We start from the raw sequence: 23,836 nt of genomic DNA on the forward strand, positions 1-23,836 counted from the left end.
TGTGATTTACAGGGAAATTTCATAGAGGCTGGGGTTTCCAGAGAAACTTTTAGAAACTACACCAACAATTTTGCAGATAAAGCTCACTTCACATAATACTTTGAATTCTTCTCTTCCCCAACTGACCATTGTCTTCTGAAGTCTGTGGAAATTCAGTGGACCCTGGCCCTTAACCACAGGACAGTACTAGGGACCCAGCTGATGCCCCATAAAATCCGATTGATTTGAATTGCAAAGCAGAAAGAATCCAAAATAGCCTCTAGTGCAGTTCCTGGAAATGACAGCAGGTGGCATCATTTCCTTTACAGTTTAACAAGGGGCTTCAGGCAAGTGCCGCTAACAATTGGAGAAAAACCAGATTTTCATCCCTATATACATATATATAGATGCATTTATATGACATTCTTACCATGTCTAGAAACTATGGACTAATCTTCAGGTGGGAATGCTTTTCAGACTTTTCTGAGCAGAAGAGGCAGGATCTGTGGCTGCATTAAACACCCTTCCAGAGAGGGATAACTAACTCCTGGTCACCCTGCCAGCAGGAGGAGCTGTGCAGTCAGCAGGTGCTGGCAGGGAGCTGACCCCACCATCTCAGACCCGAGCAAGCATAGCGGGGCAGGGATGAAATGACCCTTCCTGGCACTGTGCATTGGGAACTGAGGGATAGCCTGACCGGGGCCCCCAAGGTTTCCAGCATTAGAACCTCTGCAGGCTGAGCTATAGGAGTATGGAAGGAGAAATGCAGACAGTAGCCTCCAATCGGCCCTGCCAGACAAAGCTGGCTGCTCATTTTATTTCTATGTGAATTTCAAGGCCACAAAAAGTCATCGATCCCTGGAGGTAACGTCTTTTCAATGTGCAAGTAACCTGTCACTCCGGACAGGACTTTCTAAAATCCACCCTCGGACTTATCCAGCCCCTGGCCATTATAAGCCTTTTAACTTCTGGGTGGTGTGCCCCATGGGGTGAAAACTGCGAATACGTTTCCACAGAGCTGCCAGGATGGAGCTATTTTTTTTTTTTTTTAAGATGAAGTTTCAGTTTTGTTGCACAGGCTAGAGTGCAATGGCGTGATCTTGGCTCACCACAACCTCCACCTCCCAGGTTCAAGCGATTCTGCTGCCTCAGCCTCCCAAGTAGCTGGGCTTACAGGCACGTGCCACCACGTCCGGCTGATTTTGTAGTTTTAGCAGAGATGGGGTTTCCCCATGTTGGCCAGGCTGGTCTCAAACTACTGACCTCAGGTGATCCACCTGCCTCAGCCTCCCAAGTGCTGGGATTACAGGTGTGAGCCACCACGCACAGTCCAGGATGGAGCTGTTTAACCCAATCACTAGCCTAACCCCCTCTGCTTTTACTCCAGAGGATAAAATTTCCCCAACCAGCCTCCTTGATCTATCTGGTTAGTGTTTTTGTCCTCATTTGACAAAAAAGAAAACAGATTCGGTATGGTGCAGTGACTTTTCCTGGGCCCAGCCCGGGTATCAGGGTTTAGCCTCACATTCAGCTCAGAGTGGCCATAGCCTCAACCTGTTGCATAGCAGCAGAGACACCAAGCCCAGAGGATGAGGGTTGCAAGGAGAAGCTGATCCTCTGGAAAGAGAAGTTGTTGGTGTGTGTTTGGTCACAGCATTGGCTGATGACTCTGTAAAGCCACAGAATCATATTGTTGGCACCTAAAGAGACCCAAGGAAAACCTCAGTGTTTTTAAACTGTGCTCCGTGGGGTTCTTATCCCAGAATAAGAGCCTTGTTCAGTGGGGAGAGGAGAGAGTATTGAGAGCAGATGGGGCTCTGGGCCTCCCCTCCCCGATCTCACTTGACCAGGAGCCGCGATGAGTTTTTCTGCTTTACCTCATGGGCTTCTGCTTATAAGCCTTAGGTTGACCAAAAGGCTTGGAAACCATTGATCTACTTCAACTGTTTTACTTTACAGATGAGAAAATGTAGGCCTTAAGATGCTTGCCCAAAAAAAAAAAAAAAAAAAAAAAAAAGATGCTTGCCCAAGTTCACACAGTGTATCTAATGGCCAGTGTCAGGATGCTGGCCCCCACAAAAGAAGGGGAGAATAAAAGAGCTTGTTGAAGTGGGATTTGGGAATGAAAGTGTCTTTGGCTTGCTCTGTTTTGGGGTTGGCCTCCCAGGTGAGATGACAGAACATGCAAATCAATTTCTGGCACAGATCATGGCCATGGTGAAGGCTGGCGGGCTGCTGGCATAAGGCGTGGAGAAGGCACTCCTGCAGCTGCAATTAGACAAATAAAGATAGAAGAATATGCAGGCTACGCACCTATTACTGGCTATGATCTATGACACCAGAGCCTTTATTATGTTGTTAACGATGGCTATTTATATCTGAGGGCCGCGAGGCCTCCTGTGTGCTCTGGTTTTCTTCCAGTGATCCTGAACAATAGTCAGACTGCACAAGGATACCGCAGAGCCACGGGGTTTTCTCATGCTTCCGTCCTGCCCCGCGGAACTGTAGCCCCCTTCCCAGGTGCCTTCTCCATACCTTATCCCAAGATCATCTAAGTCAGACCTGGGAATAAAACACAACGGTCCTGGCTCCTGAATTGGGTCTGTTAATAATATATGACCCATTCTTTTTGCTAAAATGCTCAGGGTCGAAAAATAGTATTCCTGTTCTTGACAAATCACAAAGGTGGCTCAGTAAAAGGGAGGAGTGAGGAGACTAGTTTCCTAAGTAAAGGATTCCGGAAGCACTTAAGAGGAGGTGGCTCATGCCTGTAATCCCAGCACTTTGGGAGGCCGAGGCGGGTGGATCACCAAGTCAAGAGATCGAGACCATCCTGGTCAACATGGTGAAACCCCTTCTCTACTAAAAATACAAAAAAAAATTAGCTGGGCATGATGGTGCGTGCCTGTAATCCCAGCTACTCAGGAGGCTGAGGCAGGAGAATTGCCTGAACCCAGGAGGCGGAGGTTGCGGTGAGCCGAGATCGCGCCATTGCACTCCAGCCTGGGTAACAAGAGCGAAACTCCATCTCAAAAAAAAAGAAAAAAAGAGAATATTCACTCTGAGGTGGAGAAGTTCCCTGCAGAGTCTGAGCTTTAAAGAATGAATTTGGTGCCCCCTGGTCCAAGAAGGAGAAAGAAAACCCATCACAGCATCCTCTGAGCCCCCACAGCAGCACTTACCTCCTCACCATTCTGGCCCAGCTCTACCTTGGGGGGGAACAGGGGGAGGGAACAGGGCGGTTTCCTTCGGGTCGGTTTATTGGCTGGTGTCTGGAGGGAGGGTGACAGACAGACACACGGAGAGAAAAAGAGAGAGTGATCAGGCAACAGGGAGGAAGAGCAAGGAAGTGGAAACTGGTTTCAGGAAGGGTTAGGGATTTCGGAGTGTTAGGATGTTAGGGAAGTACAGGAATACTTAGGAATGGAGGAAGGGAGCTGCGTGTCTGTGGGACTGCCCGCCTACTATTTAAATTCGTTCTGTTTACCATCTGCCCATTTTGACTTTCAGCCTCTGCTCCATTTCCTTTCCTGCTACAACATCGCTTTTTACTTGAGATTCATTGACCTGAACCACATTCAGCTTTGAGGCAGTGCCAGCACCTGAGATAATGCTATCTTCTTCATCTTTATGACATGCCTATCCAGTCTGGAAATTATGAACCCGATTTTTCAGATGGGAAAAAAAAAGCCCAAAATAGGGCACCTAAAAACGCAAGGCAAATAAGTACTCACTGCCCCAAGGGGCCATGATAGATTTCTCTCCACCTTGGGGCACCCATCCCTCATCTCACTTCTAATGAGCTCCTCACACTGCACGACTCAAGAAAATCTAGCCCAGATTTCTCCAAAGCTAAGACTCTCCCTTGTCACACTTTCCTCTATTGGTCACTGGACTTCCTTCCTGATCCCTGGTTTCCCATCCAAATGTGCTTCCCTTCAAGTCCTCTCTTCTTTCTCCAGTCTCAGTTTGGGGTCTGCCCCAGCCTTGCCTTGCTCTGGCTATGGGAAAGGAGCTGGGTGTAGGAACTTCTTTATTCTGACCCAATCCAGGCCCTGCACAACTGAGTGGGATCTCAGTCTCTATCGGTGGATGATCACATAGAAATGGATACAGATGCGCATCTCTGATGGACACTGCCCTGTGTCTCATCCCTCCGGGCCAGTGTGTAAGCCTCGCCCTGGTGGGGACAGATTCTGCACAGGCACAGCCGCAGTGGGACATTCCTCACATTCAGAGAAACCCCTCCAGCTCTTGGCTTCACTTCCTAATTTGGTAACTACCCAGCCTCCTCCCTCCCTCTGGGCCTGACCAGATTTCCCCTTCCTCCTGCCCCCTGCAGGAGAGGCTGCTCTGAAGCCTCCTGACTCACCTCCTTGGCAGCAGCCGCCTGCTCCCTAAACCGCCCGGCCAGCTGGGCCACCGAAAGGGATGCTGAGTTGTCCACATTGGCATTGGTCTCTGTCGGTCTTTCCTGGCAAATTGAGAGGCAGCAACAGTTAATCAGCAAATGGGTACCAGGTGCCAAGCAGGGCACTTGTTTCGTGGCCACAAGCAGAATGCTGTGACAATGAGGTATTTTAACAGCATGATCCGACTGCCTCCCGCATTCAAGGACTTAGGAAAAAAACCATTTAGGCAACCGCATTTAGTGAATATCTACTATGCTCTTGGCCCTGGGTGTGGCTTTGGGGACCTGGAGACAAGCAAAACCTTGGTCCCGTCCTGGAGGGCTGCCCAGGGATCTTAGGGGCAGTACAGGTCTGGGTTCCTCATTCCTCAAAGACCCCACCAGCAAAGTGCTACGTCAGCGATAGCATATGTGAGGGTGAGCAAATGCCCTATATTGAACTTGAAACACATATGTCTTGTGTTCCCTACTTGAGTGCCATGGGCAAAGAAGTGTTCAGTAAATATTTGTGGAATTAACAAATAAACGACTTGAGAGCAGATAGCACAGCGGATGGGAGCCAATCTGCCTGGACTCAGGCACTGACTTGGTCCATGTCTTACCAGCTTGGGGACCTGGGGCAAATGGCTTAACCTTCCTGTGCCTTCATGAGGATGGTCGTAGTGCATCCCTCAACAGTTGTTTTGTGGATTACATGATTTGCTCTGTACCCAGAGTGCTGGGACAAGGCCTGGCCCATGGCAAGTGCTTTGGAAGGTGGTTGTTATTGTTACTGGCAATTAGTTAGGGTTAGGGTTAGGGTTAGGTTAGGGTGACCTCGGGTGCAGGTCATCAGTCTACCATGGCGGTCCCTTCATCAAGGTGCCTCCAGGTTCCCTGAAGAGGCCAACATGCACCCAGGACACCATTTATTCTCATGCACCATTTGTCACCAAGACACATAGAGTAAGTCAGTGATGCTGGAAATGACCAGTTCCTTTCTGCCTTGTTACAGGAGGTACACAACCACTTGGTTTTAATAAGATTTTTTTTACATGTCCAGTCCCAGAGACAATAGGTTTTTGTCTTTTGTCACCATGACGGCAGCATTTCTTACACAGAAGCTGAACTGCTCCATCACACCCCCTCCTCCCATCTAGTCTGAAAATGGAAGGAGCTGGGCAGCAGTTTGTCTGAGGAAGCCCACCTCTGCTAAAACACCATCCCAGCTCCTTCCCAGCCTAAACACCATCCCAGCTCCATCCCAGCTCCTTCCCAGCCTAAACACCATCCCAGCTCCATCCCAGCCTAAACACCATCCCAGCTCCATCCCAGCCTAAACACCATCCCAGCTCCATCCCAGCCTAAACACCATCCCAGCTCCATCCCAGCCTAAACACCATCCCAGCTCCATCCCAGCCTAAACACCATCCCAGCTCCATCCCAGCCTAAACATCATCCCAGCTCCATCCCAGCCTAAACACCATCCCAGCTCCATCCCAGCCTAAACACCATCCCAGCTCCTTCCCAGCCTAAACACCATCCCAGCTCCATCCCAGCCTAAACACCATCCCAGCTCCTTCCCAGCCTAAACACCATCCCAGCTCCATCCCAGCCTAAACACCATCCCAGCTCCATCCCAGCCTAAACACCATCCCAGCTCCATCCCAGCCTAAACACCATCCCAGCTCCTTCCCAGCCTAAACACCATCCCAGCTCCATCCCAGCCTAAACACCATCCCAGCTCCTTCCCAGCCTAAACACCGTCCCAGCCTAAACACCATCCCAGCTCCTTCCCAGCCTAAACACCATCCCAGCTCCATCCCAGCCTAAACACCATCCCAGCTCCATCCCAGCCTAAACACCATCCCAGCTCCTTCCCAGCCTAAACACCATCCCAGCTCCATCCCAGCCTAAACACCATCCCAGCTCCTTCCCAGCCTAAACACCGTCCCAGCCTAAACACCATCCCAGCTCCTTCCCAGCCTAAACACCATCCCAGCTCCATCCCAGCCTAAACACCATCCCAGCTCCATCCCAGCCTAAACACCATCCCAACCCATTTCCCTGGCTCTCGTGGTCTACAAAAGCAAGGGATGCTTCCCTCCAGCAGCAAGTTTACTCCCTTGTAAACACACACACACACACACACACACACACACACACATTCTTCCATGGCCCTTCTTTTATGTTAAAAGTGGTGTCTCTGAGCCTCCAAGCTTTCTTACTTGGGTGTCCCTCCAAGGTAAATAACTTTAGGCATTCTAAGATGCTGTCCTCTTAGAGCAAGGGAGGGGCAGGCAGGTCTCCTCACCCCCCACCAACTTCTGGCAGAGTAGTTAATGGAGTAAAGCTTTGAGAAGAAGGCTTTGTCAGGCTGGGCGAGGTGGCTCAGGCCTGCTAAGGCAGGTGGATCACTTGAGGTCAGGAGTTCGACACCAGCCTGGCCAACATGGTGAAACCCCATCTCTACGAAAAATACAAAATTAGCTGGGTGTGGTGGTGAGTGTCTGTAATCTCAGCTACTTAGGAGGCTGAGGCAGGAGAATATTGCTTGAACCCAGGAGGCGGAGGTTGCAATGAGCCAAGATAGCGCCACTGCACTCCAGCCTGGGTGACAGAACAAGACTCAAAAAAAAAAAAAAAAAAAGAAAAAGAAAAAGAAAAAGAAGAAGGCAGCTTTGTTTAGAGGCTGTAGACTTTCTGGTCTGTGAATAGCTGTTCTGGAGGAAAATACAGGTACCCTTTTACTGTTGCTTACTATATAATTCAGGCTCATCTCCATCCCAGCCTAAACACCAAATGCTGATTTTTGCATAAAGATATAAAAGGATTCACCTCTATTCAAGACGCCAGATTTCCCCATGATGCTGGGGGAAAGCTGGGGAGTGCGAGGCCCCACCCTGATGAGTTCCCCGCTGGGAAGGGGCTCCCAGACATGACCCATTTTACCCTCACACTTGCCACATAAGGAAGTCAGAGAATGAAACGACAGAGAGGCCTGGGGACAGCGTGTGATTAATTGAGCTGTTCTTGGCAAAGACGCCGGCTGATTGGTTTGTCCATCTGTCTAACTTCCTGCCCACATCACAGATCAGCCTCTCTGTCCCTTGCTATTTATGCTCGGATCCTGCTGACAGTGCGCTTTACCTCAGCTTCAAAGGCGCCAATCACTGGTGGTGCAGGAAGATAAATTCCAGTTAAAAATAGAGCTGTATAGGAATCAAAAGCTCCTCCCTTACTTCCCTGTCTCAAAACTGGCCTTGGCAAGGGGCTCAGAAGTGAGAGAACTCTGAGGCCTCTGGAAGCATTTAGGGCTTAAAAGCTGGGTAGAAGGCAAGATTCTAATACCTCTGAGTGTTTTCCTGCAGCCAGTGAATGGGTTTTCTTTACACGAAGGACTCCGGAGCTGGTTGATGCTTGGCAGATCCTCTCGCCACCAGTTCCCCTCCAGACACTTCCCATTCTCTTTTCCGGAAGACTGATTGATTATTACCGTCTGCCCTCTGGGCACACTAAACCCAGAGAAGGCAAGTGACAGCCAGAGTCACACAGGACCGGCCAGACAGGATAATCTGTGAAACATCTGACTCCAACTCTCGAGACTCTAGTAATGGACATCAATCATGCAGCATCATTTGTGAAAGTGCCTTAGCAACTGTAAAGTGCTATACAAATCTCAACATTATTATGAGCCATTGAGTTGCAAAGGTGCAATGGAAGAAGCATGGTCTTGGGGATGAGCCAGGGCTGGTGGCTCAGACTGTGAGGCTTTGCCTGGATCTCTGCCTCACAGCTGTGGCACATACAGCTGCCAACACCCCTCTGGTTTGCTCAGCGCCACACCACCTCTGTCACGGGCCAGGAGCTCCTCATGGCCGTCTGGCTAAGGCCACACCCTCACCTTGACTGTTCTTAGGTCTGAGAACTTCAGTGTCTCTACCTATTCCCAGACTTTCCTGAGACACCTGTAGCCTCTCTGAGATTAAATGTTCCTTCTCGGTTCCTGAGACGTTTATAAACTACTTAGCACAGAGCCTGAAACGTAGAATGTGCTTGACGGGGCACAGCGACTCATGCCTGTAATCCCAGCATTTTGCGAGTCCAAGGCAGGAGGGTCTCTTGAGCACAGGAGTTCAAGACCAGCCTGGGCCATAAAGAGAGACCGCATCTATACATAACATTAGCCTAATGTAGTGGCATGTGCCTATGGTCCCAGCTACTCAGGAGGCTGAGGAGAGAGGATCACTTGGGCCCAGGTGGCCGAGGTTGTAGTAAGCCATGCTCACAACACTGTTCTACTGCACTCCAGCCTGCGCAACAGAGACTCTGCCTCAGAAAAAAACAAACAAAAAAAATCCCAGCAATTTGGGAGGCCAAGGCAGGCGGATCATGAGGCCAAGAGATTGAGACCATCCTGGCCAACATGGTAAAGCCCCGCCTCTACTAAAAAATACAAAAATTAGCTGGGCGTGGTGGTGCATGCCTGTAGCCCCAGCTAGTCAGGAGGCTGAGGCAGGAGAATCACTTGAACCAGGAAGCCAGAGGTTGCAGTGAGCTGAGATCTCGCCACTACACTCCAGCCTGGAGACAGAATGAGACTCTGTCTCAAAAAAAAAAAAGAATGTGCTTATCTAAGGCTGGTTTCTTCCTCCTCCTCCTTTTCCCATCTAACCTGGTCTGCTGGTATGCTGGTGTCAGGGCCTGGGCACCTGCTCCCAGAGTCACTGACACCCTCAACTCACCCCATGGACCACACCCAGAGGTAAGTCCTCCCCCTGCTAGCATCCACCCTCTAGGTCCTGGTCATTGCCTTGACTTCAGCTTGTCCTTTCCTCTCGGGTCATTGTCCACATTAGATCTGTTTTCTGCACCCATTCCCCATTTGTACCCTGCTTTAGCTCACACTTGTCTTTACAGATTGCAAGCCTGCACGCCAGCTTCCCGGTCAAGTCTTGCTTACAAAGCCCTCCCCGCCACCTTCCAGCTAGGCTATGCCAGGTAGCTCGGAAACCACGCCTGTGGTTACTGTCTGACTTTGCCAAAGCCAGGAGAAAATCACCTCTGGTGTTTACATTCTATTTCTATGGGACTTTCTTCTGAGAACTGAGGAGCCCCTGTGTCTGGACAGCATGGAACTTCCCCTGAGCTGCTGCCATGTTGCATAAACACTATTTGGATACTGCTGACCATCCACATAATGAGATCTTTATGTACAGGCCAGACTAGCTCTACCTACTTCCCAGGCTCTGCCCTGTCTCTCCACCCTCCGCATAGGTCCAGAGTCTCAGTATCTCCCAGCCTTTGGCCTATGGTTTAGGGAAACAAGGCACCAGGGAAGGCCTCATCATCTACAGCTTAAGAGAAGATACAGTGAGAGGACCCAGCGCGGGGCTGGAAGAACCATGCTCTTGGCTAAAAGGAAGGGTCTCTCACTCAACAGAAATAGGCCAGAGCCCAGAGCCTTGAGGATCTGAGCTGTTTGCCTTTTCACTCCTCCAGAACTGAAGGGGATCACCCCTTCTAGTGTGAGAATCCTTAAACTATCACTTCAAAAGGACCGCCACAGAGGCTCTCTGAAATACTGCAGTGACTCTAGAATCTTCCTTTACACACTTACTTATCCCTAGTTCTTCTATGTATCCCAGTGTTTGACCATGACCGTCCTAGGAGAATGGAAAGGGTGCTGGACTGGGAACCAGGCAGGTCTGTCTGACTTACCCACCTACCAGAGCACCTCCTATGCAGCAGGCAGTGTCCTTACAGCCACTGATATATTTCCTATAAATCTTACCTCTCCAAAAGAGGAAACTAGGGCCCAGAGTTGCTAAGTAACTTAACTATTCAAGTCAGTAAGGGCAGGCATGAGAATTTTCTGGATTCCAAAGTTCTAGCTCTTTCCACTCCAACGTGCTGTGCTAAGTCGATGCCTTTACTGGGAGACTTAGCTTATTCTGTCTCTTGTTAATAGGCATTTACTGGTCTTGGCCGTGAGATGTATTAGTGAACAAGACAGAGTCCTTGCCCTACAGGAGTTGCTAGGTCAGCAACAAACAGGCACACAGCTAAACCATAAGATAGTTTGTTAAACGCTATGAAGAAAATAAAACAGGCACTTATTTTATTTTATGGGAATGTGCTGAAGAGAGAGCACGAGTTGAATCCCAGCTGGGGAAAAGAGGAAAAAACACTGTTCCGAGCAGAGGCACAGACACAAACAAAAGTCAAGGGGCAGAAAAAGAGAAGTGTGGCAGGGACAAGAAGGAGTGGGGGCCGGGCGTGGTGGCTCACGCCTATAATCCCAACACTTTGGGAGGCCGAGGCGGGTGGATCACAAGGTTAAGAGATCGAGACCATCCTGGTCAACATGGTAAAATCCCGTCTCTACTAAAAATACAAAAAATTAGCTGGGCATGGTGGCGCGTGCCTGTAATCCCAGCGACTTGGGAAGCTGAGGCAGGAGAATTGCCTGAACCCAGGAGGCGGAGGTTGCGGTGAGCCGAGATCGCGCCATTGCACTCCAGCCTGGGTAACAAGAGCGAAACTCCGTCTCAAAAAAAAAAAGAAAAAGAGGGAGTGGGAAGATGTGAGCAGTGGTGTGAGGCTAGCCACACTGGGCCTCGTGGAGCAGAGCACACAGTTTGTGTTTTATCCTGAGCCAGCGGGATGTCATCTGGAGGGTTTCAAGGAGGGATGTGACCTGAATCACACATCAAGGCTCTGTCTGTGGAGGAGGGACAGGAGTGGAAGAGGGTGAGCAGAGGCAGATGCTGGCAGCAGTCCAGCTGAGAGAGGGTGCAGGAAGGAACCGGGCTTGTGCGGGAGGATGGAGTTTGAAGGTCAGGCTGCTGGGAATGACTGACGCATGGGTGTGAGCAAGGGAAACAAAAGAATTGTGGATGACTCCCGAGTGCTTGACTTGGCTAGCAAGATGCACGGGGTATTTGCTTCTGGGTTGGAAAGCCACATTGTGGAGACAGGGGCCGCTGGGGCTAGGTGGGCAATGAATAGATCTTCCTTGGTCATGAAAGTCTGACACGTTATTAGACATCTAAGTGGAGATGCCGTGGAGGAGGTTGAATATATACCCAAGTCTGGAGTCCAGAGAAGTGTTTCAGGCCAGAAACCGAACTTGGAGAGTCACTAGCTAGAGATGGTGGTTGACTGATGTTACAGGGCAGCGTAAGGTCAGAGGAAATAGAGAATAGGGAAGAGAGGAGGCCCGAAGACTGGGGTCTGGGCTGTCTCCAGTCACCCTAAGCTGCCTTTCATGCTCAAGGTGAGGGGACTGGTCCTGTTATTCCAGTGGGAGCCTGGGGAGCATTTTGCTGTAGAATACAGATGGGATGGGTGTGAAAGGAAAACAAATCTCGGACCCCAAATCACTAAGCCAAAGGGAAGTCGAGCTGCGAAACCCATCAGGCAAACCTGCCTCCCACTTTATTCCTGAAGAAGATAGACAAAGGCTAAAAAGTGACATGCCCCCTCACAGTTTTCCCACTAGGAGATTCCTCGTGGGGCTCAGGATCTTTACCCTAAAACAGTTTTGTTGGATTTTACCCTGACAATGTAAATTGCTAGCTTATCTTCACAGGTATGGGACAAAGGGCAGAACTCTAAGTCACTCCTGCTCACCTGAGACAAATGCATATCGGATGCTTCCTCTGATGTAAAAATGTAGATTCGCTGAGCTATGGAGGCATAGGTGGACCGTTTCCTCTACCCATCTCTCACATGTAAGTTGTATATCTGGTGAAAGGCTGATCAAAGTCTGAGAAGAATGCAACCATTTGTCTCTTATCTACCCACACCTTTTAAAAATGTCTTCCTCTTGGCCAGTGCAATGGCTCACGCCTGTAATCCCAGAACTTTGGGAGGCCGAGGTGGGTGGATCACAAGGTCAAGAGTTCAAGACCAGCCTGGCCAAGATGGTGAAACCCCGTCTCTACTAAAGATACAAAAAAATTATCTGGGCTTGGTGGTGGGTGCCTCTAATCCCAGCTACTCAGGAGGCTGAGGCAGAGAATTGCTTGAACCTGAGAGGTGGAGGTTGCAGTGAGCCAAGATCACACCACTGCACTCCAGCCTGGGTGACAGAGCGAGACTCTTTCAAAAAATATATAAATAAATAAAATGTCTTCCTCTTTCCCCAATATTCACTCTTTTCCCCTTAAATATTAAAGCCCTCAAAATCATCTTTGGAGAAAGGCACAGGCCTGCCTCCCGGGGTCACATCCTTCACCTTGCCAAAATAAACTTTCTAAATTGACTGAGATCTGTCTCAGATACTTTCGGTTTACATGGGATGGGGCCAGAAGATTTCTTTGGCTAAAGTGACAGAGGGTAGGAAATCCTGAATGTCACTCATGAATGTTGCGTGCCCCATCCACACTGTTGGGTCATTTAATCATTCCTTCCTGAGCATCTGTAGACACTGTAGAATGCCTGGGGGTGACCATGATCGCCCTCAAGGAGTGAACAGCCTTTTTGAGGGGTGAGGAGAATACATAGAGGTAAAGAAGAACTGCAAGAAAAAGGTAGAGGAATTGAAACAAGTATATGTTAACAAATACATGTAATCAGATATTTCACACAAGACCAAAAAATCCCAGATGTCCCCTACCTAACCACTTGTAGGCTTTAAGGATCTGAAAATGGTAGGTCCTAGTCCTCTGCAACCCACTCCTAGGGAAAATCCCACATGAGGTGTTCCACTCACACAAAGAATCCCCACACAGGCACTGACCCCGGGAGTGTGTCCCTGCTTGGAACCTCCAGGGCTTCCCATTTGCTCCCAGGACTTGGCATTGTCACCCAATAGTCTGGACAGGGTTGAACCATCCTCACACTGTGGGGAACAGTCCTGGCTTCCTCAGTGATTTTAAAATCAGCATAGCCCATAGCCTCTGGTGCCTGGGAGGGTCCTCCAGGTGGGGGTCCATGGGTTTAGTAGTGATGGCTAGTGTCTGGGCAAATTCCCAGGTGCAGCAGGGGACCACAGAGGGGAGGGAGATGTTCATCCAGAATGTCATTGCAGTGACAGGATTTTATCAGTGTAATTTGGGAGATGATGTGTAGGAAATCTGTCTCTCAACATGTTAACTGTTGTATAGGCATACAGGAAAGAAAATAAATTATTTTGAGTCTAGTGGGGTTAGAAGTGCACAGAGAGCAACAAATTCAGAGTCAGATCTGGGTTTCAGTCTTGCTTCTGATGTATGTTGGGTGTGAACCTCTCTGAGTCTCAGTTTCCTTGTCTGTAAATGAGGCCATTAACATCCATCATTCTGTGCTCCAACCCAATATGCAAACACTCATCTTGTTTTCCGGCAGGTTCATCGCCTTTCTTTCATAGATGCCGGGAAGGAGGTTGATGCACTGGAGGGTGCACTATGCTTTACACTGTTTTATGGAGGGAGTAGCATGGAGCTCAGGCTTTGAGCCAGACTGCCTGAGTTCAAATCCCAGCTCTACATTTACTAGTTCTATGGCCTTGGACAATTTACCGAACTTGTCATTGCCTTAGATGGTCTATCTGTAAAATGGGATGATGATCATAGTAGCTAAGTTACAGGGTCATTGGAAGGATTTAATGAGTTTTTGTATATGAAATGCTTAGAACAGGGTCTGGCATATAGGAAGCATTTGATAATTGTTAGCTATTACTGCATGTTGGCTATGGGGCTAGCAGCATCTCTGAATACTCTGAGGGATGTCTAGGCTTGCACCTATCTTCTCCTTCCTTCCATTCCCTCTTGGATACAGAAGTCCCAGACAGAGCCCCAGCTGGCTAAGATGTGCTCCCTGCTGCTTGTAGCCATTCTTTGCTCGAGTGGACCATCTGGACTCAGCCATTTTGGTGGACTATTTGATTACTAAGGCAGGAGCTTAACAGACACTCTTACCCCATCCCTGAGCTCATATCCCTAAGGAACGGATGGTGTGGTATCTAGCAATTAAAAAATAAATACAGCTAAGTTTCACTTTATGGCTTTTAGGGTCATGACAAGGGTTTGGAATACCCACACGTCCCAGTTGTCCAGAGCTTTGTGTCAAGTCAAACAGCTGAACCAGAATATCAAGTCCATGTCTGACATGGTTTGGCTGTGTCCCTGCCCAAATCTCATCTTGAATTCTAGCTCTCATAATTCCCATGTGTAATGGGAGGTACCAGGTGGGAGGTAATTGAATCACAGAAGTGGGTCTCTTCCAGGCTGTTCTCATGAGAGTGAATAAAACTCACGAGATCTGATGGTTTTATAGAGGAGTTCTCCTGCAAAAGCTCTCTTGCCTGCCGCCATATGAGACATGCCTTTGCTTCTCTTTCGCCTTCCACCATGATTGTGAGGTCTCCCCAGCCATGTGGAACTGTGAGTCCATTAAACCTCTTTCCTTTATGAATTACCCAGTCTTGGGTATGTCTCTTTTTTTTTTGAGACGGAGTTTCGTGCTTGTTAACCCAGGCTGGAGTGCAATGGCATGATCTCGGCTCATGGCAACCTCTGCCTCCTGGGTTCAGCCAATTCTCCTGCCTCAGCCTCCTGAGTAGCTGGATTACAGGCACGCGCCACCATGCCCAGCTAAATTTTTTTGTATGTTTAGTAGAGATGGGATTTCACCATGTTGACCAGGATAGTATCAATCTCTTGACCTTGTGATCCACCTGCCTCAGCCTCCCAAAATGCTGGGATTACAGGTGTGAGCCACTGTGCCTGGCCCAGGTATGTCTTTATTAGCAGCATGAGAACAGACTAATACAATGTCCATTCACTGACAAATGGAGAAACAAAATGTGACACAGCCACACAGTCAAATATATTTCACCCATAAAAAGGAATGAAGTTGGCCGGGTGTGGTGGTTCACACCTGTAATCCTAGCACTTTGGGAGGCTGAGGTGAGTGGATCACCTGAGGTCAACCATTTGAGACCAGCCTGGCCAACATGATGAAACCCTGTCTCTACTAAAAATACAAAAATTAGCTGGGCGTGGTGGTGGGCACCTGTAATCCCAGCTATTCTGGAGGCTGATGCAGAAGAATTGCTTGAACCCAGGAGGCAGAGGTTGCAGTGAACCAAGATCACGCCAATGCGCTCCAGCTGGGCAATGAGAGCAAAACTCCATCTTCAAAAAAAAAATGAAGCTCTAATATATAGTAAATGTGATAAACCTTGAAAACATTATGCTAAGTGGAAGAAGCCAGTCACAAAAGACCACATACTATGTGACTCCATGGATATGAAATGTCTGGTGTAGGCAAATCCAGAGAGAAAGACAGTAGATTAAAAGTTGCCTGGAGGAGATGGGAAGACAGGAGGTGGGGTGATAGCTAAAGCGTACAGACTTTCTTCTTTTTCAGTGATGAAAATGTTCTAAAATTGACTGTGGTGGTGGTTGCACAGTCTGTGAATATATCAAAAACTATTTCCTTGTACACTTTAAATAGGTGACTTGTATGTAAATTATATCTCAATAAAACTTATTTAAAAAATTGTCAAGTCCTTACAGCCAGTCTGTTGGATTGTGGGCAGGAGGGACCAATGGAGGGAAATTGGCTTTGCTTCCATCTTCGTGACTTCCCTTCCCTCGTGCTCAGCACCCTCCACCCGCACACTCAGCCTTTCCCTGCTCCCAGCGTGCCTTGCAGCTGCAGACACATCTGAGAAGTCTCTTCCAACCCACCAGTGAGAGAGCTTATAGGTCTGTGAGAAAGACAAAGTAAGTTTCATGTCAGGCATCCATGAAGGGTCTGGCTTGAGGGGGCAGTCAGTCCATGGCTGTTCACTTATTCATTCATTCAGTGAATATTTATTGAATACCTTATGGGCCTGACACTGGTCAGATGTGAGGATATAAAGATGAAGTTTCATGGTTCTAGAGCTCAAGGAGCTTCTACTCTAGTTGAAAGGCAGAAGACTTGTAATAAAACTGTCAGAATGAAAACAGGGCACTGCTGCAGCTGGGAAATGCATAACACTGCAACGGAAGCTCAGGAGAAAGTACTTAACTTGCTTGGGTGAATCAGAAACACTTCACAGAGGAATGTTGCTTACTCAGAGTCTTGAAGGATGAATAACAGCTTGCCAGGAGAGAAGGTGGGCAGGGGGGAGAAGGCGGAGGGCATGTTGTAGGCACAGGGGCTGGCTGGCACAGGCAAAGTGTCAAAAGTATGGAAGAGTATGGTGTCTATGGGAAACTTTAGTTCATTTTGGTCTAAGCAAAAAGAAAGGTAGAGAAATTGAAAATGTGGCTGGCTCGTCCAGAGTAAGGCATACACAAGTTACAATTTAGCCTCCAGAACTTATTAGATGTATAGGTGACCTTGTGCAAGTCACTTGATTTCTTTTTTTTTTTTTTTTTTTTTTTCCAGACAGAGTTTCACTCTGTTGCCCAGTCTGAGTGCAGCGGCACGATCTCGGCTCACTGCAACCTCTGCCTCCCGGGTTCAAGCAAATCTCCTGCCTCAGCCTCCAGAGTAGCTGGGATTACAGGCATGCACCACCATTCTCAGCCAATTTTGTATTTTTAGCAGAGATGGGGTTTCTCTGTGTTGGTCAGGCTGGTCTCAAATTCCTGACCTCAGGTGATCTGCCTGCCTTGGCCTCCCAAAGTACTGGAATTACAGGCCTGGGTAACTGCGCCCAGCGTCACTTAATTTCTTGAGTCTCAGTTTCAACATCTGTAAAATCAGGTTGGCAATACCTGTGTCATTGCGTGGTGATGAGAAGTACCTAACATGGTAACAGCCATCATAGCCAACACTCACTGTGAGCTTCCTCGGTGCCGGCTCATACGTACCTCAAGTACTTGGTGAAAGCGGTTATACTGAGGCCGTGCTACAACATGTGGACTTCATTTCTTAAGCCAGGGCAATGAGGGAAGTTATATGATTTGCTGTTTAGAAGGATTACCCGGAAGCAGATAAGTATCAACCTATGTTTCAATCCATTCTGAAAACCTTTGGCAAATGGAAGTAATCTACTGCTACTCTTTTAAGGCAGTGCTATTAAAGAGAGGAATTGTCATGTCTTCTTCCTCCTCCTTCTTCCCTTCTTCTTCTAATTATGCTTATTGCCATTTTTCATATGCTCTCCCATTGCCCAATGCAGGTAACTCTCAGAGGCTTGCTGTGAAGAACGCAACGTCAGTCCTGAGCATCGTCTTGGTTCTGCCTCTTTCTTGAGTGTCAGATCACATGAGCTCTTGCAGTCTCAGCCTCCTCATCTGTAAAATGGGATAACACCTGCCTTGCCTTCCTCATGGGATAGCTGTGAGGCTCTCAAGACACAATGAATGAAAGCACCCTGGATGAGATGCACCAGAGAAGGACAGGATGAGCATGTTCTATACCTCCGGAGTCTATGGCCTACTGTGGAACAGAGACAATTAAGCAAGTGGGTAAAGCCTAATAAGTCAGTCAGTGTGGTAGCAGAATAACAGCCCCCAAAGGTGTCCACATCCTAATCCCTGGAACCTGTGAATATGTTAGATTAAATGGCAATAAGGAATTAAGGTTGCAGATGGAATTAAGGCTGCCAATCAGCTGACCTTGAAACAGGATTATTCTGGATTATTTGGTGGGTCCCATATTATCACAAGAGCCCTTAAAAATGGAAGAGGATGGTAGAAGAGTGAGAGCCAGAGTGATGGGAGGCAAGAAAGACAACCCACCATTGCTGGCTTTGAAGATGGAGGAAGGGGCCACAAACCAGCAAATGCAGTCAGCCTCTAGAAGGTGAAAAAAGCAAGAAAATGGTTTCTTCCCTGGAGCCTCCAGAAGAAATGCAGCCCTTCCAAAAACTTGATTTTAGTCCATCTTGAGCTTTTGACCTCCAGAACTCTAATATAATAAGTTTAGATAGTACAAGCCACTAAGTTGGTGGTCATTTGTTACAGCAGCCATAGGAAACTAATACAGTCAGTCGTTCAAGTATTTGTAAGCACTCACGATGTGTTCTGAGTTCTGAGAATGTGGTGGGCAAGAAGAGAAAGTCACTGCTTATCACTGGAGCTCACATTCCAGTGGAGAGAGCTAGGCAGTCAGTGAATAAGCAAGTGAATGTATGGCATGTGAGTGGTGCCAATACACAGTGTCAGGCTCCACCTCTGCAAGGGAGGTCACAAGAGGCCTCCTGAGGAGGCGGAGGTGACATTGAGTTGAGGGTGCTGTGACTGTGGAAGGACAGTGTGAAACGCACAGCAGGAGCACCCAACCTGGCCAGAGGCACCTAGGAAGACTTCCAGGAGGAAGTACCAGCCTGGGCAAGCCTGCAGGGTAAACACAGCTGGTCATTATTGCTGAGGGAGCTGCACAAGTGAGGAGTTCAAGGTCAGGGGAGCCCCAGGGAATGATGAGTTCCAGCATGCAGGCATGCGTGCAAGATGAGCCAGAGTGTGGAAGGCCGCCTACGTTGGGACTCTAGTCTAAGGGCTATCTGAGGTCATCAGAGGGTTATAAGCGAAGAGCAAAACCACAGATTCATTTTTGCAAGAGGCCTATGGCTGTAGGGTAAGAAATGTGTGGGCTGGTGGTTGGGAGTAGGCTTCAGGAGGTGGAGAGCCCAGTCTGCAGGCCGCTGCCACCATCATGGAGGGTCAAAAAAGAGCAAGTCCGCAACTATACAATGATTCGCCTCCTGAAGAAGATGCATCCTGGCTCAAGAAGCTTTTCACTGGGCTGAGCTTCTTGTGGGGTCTGGATCTGCCAAAAGAGCGGGGAGCTGCATTTGGAAAGAGTGAGTGTGGAGGGGAGCAGGAGCAAGGAGAGCTAAGAAACGGGTAAGGGCCGACCCCTTTCAGGGTGAAGTGGCAAGAAAGAAACCTCAGGCGATGGGATGGCTGAAAGGCCTGTGAGGATCAGATCTCAAACCCTTGACTTAGAATGTTAGCATGTGGTGTCAGCACGACCTCTTCATGTAATCTGCAGACCCTCAGTGAAAGCTGAACTGCACGCAGCAGCCTTTCATTTGCAGGTATATTTTAAACATGCAGAGTGAGAATCAAGAGTGTAGCGCACATTCAGAGGAGGAAAGGAATAGCTTTAAGATGTGGAGTTTATTGAATGAACTACTCAATAGATATTAGTGAGGCCCTACAACATGCCACACTCTAGGGACTCATTGGAGCAGAGCACACAACGCTCCCTCCTTATAAGAGAATGGAGAACAGGAATTCAGCAGAGGCACAAAACTGGGCCCAGTGGTGAACATGAGCAGATAAGTCCATCTGAAAATCAGTAGAGATCTTAAGGATGGCTTGGATCCACAAGGTTGGAGTCAATATTCTGTTGATTTCAGGAGTCTTTAAAACGAGAGAGGATGATGGCCTGGATGCAGGTATGCTTAGTGGAGGTGAGACTATTGATAAGACTGAAAAGCAATTTAGGAGGAAGGACTGACCAGAATTGGGGACCGATAAGTGGGGGCAGGGAGTAGTCAAGATGATGCCCAGATTTCCAGCTCTGGCTTCTGGGTGGAGAGGAATATCATTTACAGAGAGGGGATCCCAGGGGAGGAGCAGAACTGGAGGAGTGCTCAGAAAGGGTGAGCTGTCAGAGCAGAGGGCCCAGGGCAGGCCCTGAAGCACCTACTTGGGATTTGTGGAGTCAGACAAACATAAGGGTGAATCTTGGCTCAAATTACAAGGCGATGGCAGAGCCTGAAGACAGGGAGGGTGAGTGAAGGCTGCAAAGGAAATGGAGAGGGTGCTGAGATGAGGAGGCAGAAGCCAGCAACAGCTCAGGGGGTTACACACAACCATTTCTGTCTTCTCTTTCCATTTCCCACCAGCAGGCGTGCAGAAGCAGAGCTGCTGATCAAACTCAACCTTGTCAGCCTCTGAGCAGCTCGGGTTTTTTTTTAAGCAAAGGGGAAGAGTGGGAAAGAAGTGTCTTTTCATAGCTGGCATGGGTGATTTAGATGGATTCACTCACCTAGGCCAACAAGTAAATGCACGGTTTGTTACTCTCCAAGGTAAGTTCAGAATCTCCGTCACGCGGTACTCTCACGTTGGTTAGTTCAATAATAAAACTGACTTCACAGAGAGCTCCTTTGAGTCTGAAGGGTGGCTGGGCTCCAGGGAGCCACCCCTCCAGGGTTGCCTGGAGTCCTGGGGTATGTTACAGCCACCTGGAGGCCCACACAAAGTACCCTTCACTAGGGGCCATTCCTGCGTCCCAGGCAGGAGTCAAGTGACAGTGTGAGTGTGCGTGTGTGTCCTGGGGTCTGGGACACTTGTCCTTCAGGCTTCAGCAGGAAGCCAAGGCATACCTTCTAAGATTAGAACAAGTTTCCCAAGGACTCAGCCCCTAGCCTGCATCCCAGTCAGCTGCAGCCTCTCCTGTTACAGCGTCTCCCAAACCCGCCTCCCTTGCAGTCAAGAGCGAGCACAGTTCTGAAGCTGACTCTCAGCAAGGGGCCCCTCAGGAAGCTCTGCAAGTGCAGTTGGGCCACCATGAGCAGGACATGGTGCGGGGCCTCTGGTCCCAGCCCTTGCAAGCCTCACAAGGGGGTACTGGAGGGAGAGAGGAGAGGAGCATCAGTCACATTTTTGCATTTGACTTGTGGATCCAGGTCACATGCAGAAGAAATTAATGATAATAATTCAGTGGCTGCAGCATCCTGAGCACCCAGCACAGGCCAGGCCATCGGCGTGCAGGCTCATGTTAAAGTATGTAACACAACCCAAAGAGGAAGCCACTTTGCCTAGTACCCCTGCTTGACTGAGGAGACTGAGGCAGAGAGAGGTTAAGTATAGCTTGTCCAAAGTTGTACAGAGTGAGCGGTGGTGGAAATGTTTTCTGGAGCCACTCGGGGGTATTTGCTCAGAACTCTCTAACCAGGCCCATAAATGAATCGTTTCATGTCAAGTGAAAAGAGCAGATGAGGCAAGGGCTATGCTGGAGACCAAGGGAAGCCCTGCCTGCTGCAGAGAGTTATAATTTCTGATGGTTCCCAGGCCCATTCTCAGAGGCTCAGGGCTGGCCTTGAAGTGACATGTCAGACAGGTTCAAGCACGCCCAGAGTACGGCCTCGGGCTTGTCCTGCAGAGGCCAACAGGGCTTGGCTCACATTATCAAAGCAGTGGCAGAACAGGAAGCTAAGAAGAAAAAAGAACGTTTTCCACTCTAATCAGTCTTTATCTGCACCGGTGGTCTTACATGGACGCTCGATCAAATTTCCTATTATTATTTGTCCGTGATCCCTTGAAAATTCTAGATAGCCCTATTACCCATAAATCAAGGCGTTTTCAGGGTTTAGATGTCACAGTCATTAGATTATTAGCAAACATGGAGAAGTTTTTTCATGCACATTACTTACTTACTCAATCCTTGACTGTACTTGGAATTAATACATGGGGGAAGTGTCTAATTTGGAGGCAGAAGAAAAATAACTGGATTCAGAAGAACATTAGAAGAAGTTTTTATAAATTATTGAATTCTGTTTAACTACATTTGCAAAACACTACACATTTAACTATATTCATATCTGTTTAACTACATTTGCAAAATGCTATACAAAGTTCTAGAAAGATCTGTGGGTGCCTAGATATAGAGAGAGCACAATCTGAAAAACTGACATCTGACTTTCCTTCAAGCACAGTTTCATCCTGGGCACTTCCAGAAAACCCCTGTGAAGCTCCCCTTCCCACCATGCACGCTCCCCCAGTCAGGCAGAACCGGTAGCTCCCTCCTTCTTTTTAGTACATCTTGGATATACTCATTCATTCATTATTTCTGTGCTTCAGGCCCTGCTCAGGATATGGGAATGAACAAAATCAAAAGAGTCCTTTCATAACGGAGGTTACAGTCTGTAGGGGAGACACATATTCCATAGCCGTTATTATTTTAACTCCAGCTTATTGTTTATTAGGGTGATAAATTCTGCAGAGGAACAGGGTTCTAAGAGAGCGTGTGACAAAAAAATCTGACCCAAAGATGTGACATTTAAACTGAGATAAGTAGAAGTGATCCAAGCAAAGTGTGAGGTTTGAGGGGTGAGGAGGGTTAGTGAGAGGGTGGGCAGAGGTAGCCAAGGGCATTCCAAATAGTTTACACAAAAGCCTCATGGAGGAGAGACAGGAGGTGTTTGAGGAATTGAAAGAAGGTGTGGCTGGAACTCAGAGAGGTTTTTTTTTTTTGAGATGGAGTCTCACTCTGTCACCCAGGCTGGAGAGCAGTGGCACAATCTTGGCTTTCTGCAACCTCCACCTCCCAGGTCAAGAGATTCTCCTGCTTCAGCCTCCCAAGTAGCTGGGATTACTGACACCATCACCACTCGAGACTAACTTTTGTATTTTTAGTAGAGATGGGGTTTCGCCATGTTGGCCAGGCTGGTTTCCAACTCCTGACCTCAGATGATCCACCCACCTTGGCCTCCTAACATGTTGGAATTACAGGTATGAGCCACTGCACGCAGCCTGAGAGCTTTTAAACTACCCACACTTTTGCATGTTTTTCTCTTTCTACTGAAATTGCTGAGCACAGAGACCATGTCTTATTCATGGCCCCATCCCCTAGACCATAGTAGGTACTCAGTAAATGCCAGTAAATGAATGAATGAATAAATGAATGATGCCTCTGTAAACCCACACCACTGGGCCAACATTGTGAGAGCCTGATAAATACAGATGAAGACTTGAAGTGAAAATGGAAAGAAAGTTTCATCCAGGGAGGCTCTGAGCACACCAGCCTTGAATATTCTCATTAAGGTTCAGCGACTTGTCCAAGCTCTCTAAAATAGTAACCAGAGGGCAAAGAATGAGGCTTTCTCCTGGCCAAGCCATTACTTACCAATCTGAGCCTCCTGTCTCTACTTGAAGCTATGAAATCTATTATAACTCCCTATCTCTATGCCTGGGTATCTGTCTTCTTCAGTTTTAACAACCCAGCCTATCCTAGAACATGACACATCGAAAATACTTAAAATCTCTTCTTTATCTAGAGTGGCTGAATATATCTGTTGGCTGCTTGATATTTTCAGACCCATTTCAGCAAGGAGAAAATTTGAGGAAAAGAAAGGTATAATGCAGAAGGTAGAATTAATGTATTATGAATATAGCAGAACAGTGTCTGCCCCAGGATCCGAAGTCCCCATCTCTAGTCTGGTCTCAGTGTCTGCCTTCAGTCACCAAGGGAGAAGCTCCATGCTTCCAGGCTGCCTCCAAGGGCTCCTCTGCTGCCCAGGGATGCTCAAGGCAGGAGTCACAGTCTCTAGTATATCAAGAGGGCCCCATCTAAAGCATGGGGTAGGCTCTCCCCTCCCCTGAAGCCTACTCAGCTACAATGGGACCAAAGGGGTCTTGGAGCTGACTTTTTAAAATAAACTTTTCCATCTCCTCTCACCAACCCGCTGCAAAAAGGGAAAAGCAACAAAAACCACCCAGCTGAGTTGAGTTGAGTCACTTGAAAGTTCTACTGCAGAGAGGGATCTAGTCTTTTGGCTTCCCTGGGCCACAGTGGAAGAACTGT

The 23,836-nt window shown here is 48.3% G+C and overlaps 1 protein-coding gene across 2 annotated transcripts in view; it reads right to left on the reverse strand.

Annotated features, from left to right (window-relative positions):
• The window catches only part of RCSD1 (RCSD domain containing 1), a 77,960-nt gene that overhangs the window by 17,653 nt on the left and 36,471 nt on the right, over window positions 1-23,836 (reverse strand). The window contains exons 2-3 of one of the 2 annotated variants that reach the window (XM_008985091.6): window positions 4,352-4,453; window positions 3,162-3,251 (exon numbers count right to left, since the gene is read on the reverse strand). In XM_008985091.6, the coding sequence (XP_008983339.1) occupies window positions 3,162-3,251; window positions 4,352-4,453 (192 nt within the window). The remainder of the gene's footprint in view (window positions 1-3,161; window positions 3,252-4,351; window positions 4,454-23,836) is intronic. The other variant, XM_008985092.6, reaches the window with a different exon arrangement.

Source organism: Callithrix jacchus, chromosome 18 (genome assembly GCF_049354715.1).
Source record: "Callithrix jacchus isolate 240 chromosome 18, calJac240_pri, whole genome shotgun sequence".
In the NCBI taxonomy this organism is placed as follows: Eukaryota; Metazoa; Chordata; class Mammalia; order Primates; family Cebidae; genus Callithrix; species Callithrix jacchus.